General features: G+C 25.3%; 1 protein-coding gene across 1 annotated transcript in view; it reads left to right on the top strand.

The window, feature by feature from the left end:
* LOC100213066 (protein fantom) overlaps positions 1-2,500 on the top strand; it is an 85,086-nt gene that overhangs the window by 62 nt on the left and 82,524 nt on the right. The window contains exons 1-2 of the mRNA XM_065820182.1: positions 1-72; positions 232-335. The exon at positions 1-72 is cut by the window's left edge and continues 62 nt beyond it. Coding sequence (XP_065676254.1) covers positions 18-72; positions 232-335 — 159 coding nt within the window. The 5' untranslated portion in view covers positions 1-17. The remainder of the gene's footprint in view (positions 73-231; positions 336-2,500) is intronic.

The following is a 2,500-nucleotide window of genomic DNA, read 5'->3' as shown; positions in this document are numbered from 1 at the left end:
TACTAAAGTTATTCATTATGGGTTCAAAAGATCCATTTTCTGAAGAGCGCCCTGTTAAAGAAACCCATGCTGGTATGTTTGTTTTTTAAATTTATATGTTAATAATAATATATATTTATAAAATTATATTACTAGTAGTAGTTAATTATATATTATAATTTTATCATGTTTAAAATACAATTATTTTGACCGTAATCAATTTGTAATTTTTTGTTATTCTGTGATATAAAGATATCCCAACTACAATCAGTGAAGCAAAGGAAAAACAAATTGTTTCTTCCTTAAATAGAGAAGAACTAGAAGATCGCTATTTGAGGATGCGAGATGAACATACTGTAGGCCTAATATTTTTACACTGTTTTCTTTTTATATTTAAATTATAACTATTTTATTTTATTATTTATTATTATATTATTATATCAATCAATATATTTCGATAAAAGATCTTACAATCGAGGTCATTTACAAATAGTTAAAAGCTAATCTTAAGTAAATACCATGAAATAGTATTAATAGTACAAATAGTAATGATAATAATGACGATAAATTAACATTTATAAGAATAATAAGAAAATTATACATAATAAAACAGTATTAATTTTAAAACAACAATTGAATATTATGCATGACAGGAAAGTTACAATCAGTTATGTACTGATAAAACATAACAATGATTTAATAAATATAATAAATCTTAATATCAATAATCATAACAAAAATAATAAAAGTAATTAAATATTTCATTAAAAAATAACAATAAATAAACAAACAATAAATTTTTAATAACGCACACAAATAAAAGAGTGTCACACACACACAGAAAAACATTTAGTCAGGAAAAAAATAGAGTTTTCATAATAAATGAAAATAATCAACAAAAAAAGGAAATCATATTATAATACCCATCAAACTCATATCGTCCCTCAAAATTATTAAAATTTAAAATTTTTTCTTATTCTTTTCTTCAAAAACGGAGCAGTTATCATATTATTTTTAAATATTTTTTTCTTTGAACTTTGTTTTTTCTGTCTTTCTTTTTTTTTTTTTTTCTCGTTTCTTTTTGCGGTTTTTTCTTTTGTTAATTGTTTGATTTGGTTTTTATATTTTTTGTTTCTGATTTTTCTTTTTAATTTCTTTCTTTTTCTTTTCTTCACTCCCGTTAATTTTTAATTTATTTGTTTTTCTTATTTTATTCTTTTTTTTTTATCTTTCTTTTTTTTTATTTTATTTATAAAATTCATTATAAAAAAGCGTCCGGCATTTCGGAAGTCTCTGCACTGAAATTAGAATCAGAATCTTTTTTTAAAAGTGTTGATTTTTTAATATCCTATATAACATTTAATGCTTACCTCTATAGATTAGTTTTGGAATAAACACTAAAATGTTTGTCAATTTAAGTTAAGCTTTTTAAATCTTTGCAAACCCAGTCTCTGCAAAATTATAAGATTTAGCAGGGGCTGATAGTTGGGGCCAGAAAAAAATTTATAATACCTAATATATTATAATTTTATGCTTACATTTACTATTTATTAAATACTGGCATAATATAAGGATGCAACTTGTTTAATAAAAAGCCAAGCAAGAATGAATTCTGGTTTATTGTTATTGAGATGATAGCTCAATTGAGCATTGACTGTATTTGTAGAAAAAAGAAAGAAATGCAACCTTACAACAATGGGAGAATGGCTCAAGCTAGGCAGATAAAGCAGGTCTAATTACATTTACAATGTGCTTTTTGACTTTGTCTGAGAGTATAAGGAATATTATTGGCATTCCTATATTTGTCAATATAGGAATGCCAATAATATTGCAATATTTTTTTTAATAAATGAGTTTTGTTGTCCAACAAAAATGGTGGATTTTAAGTCCAGAATTTAAATCCATAAGCCACTGCAAGCCTTAGGCTGTTACAGAAGAGAGATCAGATTTAAAATCGGTTGCTTGTTCTAAATAATTAAAAAGTAAATATTTTTTGTCAAGACATAAGTATAAAGTTGAGTCCTCAGCAAATAGAGCCATGATTTAGATTTCATGAAGATCGTTGTTGTAGATAAGAAACAATACAGGAGCAAAGATAGAACCTTGTGGTCCCCTTAAAGCTATTTGAAATAAAGAAGAGAGTAGGCTTTCAAGAATAACTTTACAACTGCAGTTAGAAAGAAATAGTTTAATAACCTCAAAACCTTTATATAAAGAAACTAATAACAAAGTGAAGACTAATTGTGGGATAGTTGGAGAAGTCAAAGTGTTTTCTAGAGTTTTAAAAAATTGGAACCACTTATTTAGCACTTTTTAAAAGTTTAGCAAAACTTGAAGAGAGTTCTGGAGAACACTTTCTTAAGACTATGATGGAAATCTTGTCTGAACCACAAACTGTAGAAGTGTTTAATTGAGAATTAATTTTAGCATTGGAAGTTAGAGTGATTTCAATGTTTAACAATGGGTTAATCTGTTTAACTGTCAGGAAGAGTACTGCCATTATGTTCAAGAGTCAAATTAA

The sequence above is a fragment of the Hydra vulgaris genome, chromosome 15 (genome assembly GCF_038396675.1).
Source record: "Hydra vulgaris chromosome 15, alternate assembly HydraT2T_AEP".
In the NCBI taxonomy this organism is placed as follows: Eukaryota; Metazoa; Cnidaria; class Hydrozoa; order Anthoathecata; family Hydridae; genus Hydra; species Hydra vulgaris.
Note: the sequence above shows the minus strand (reverse complement) of the source record. Positions and strands in the feature narration are given on the sequence as shown.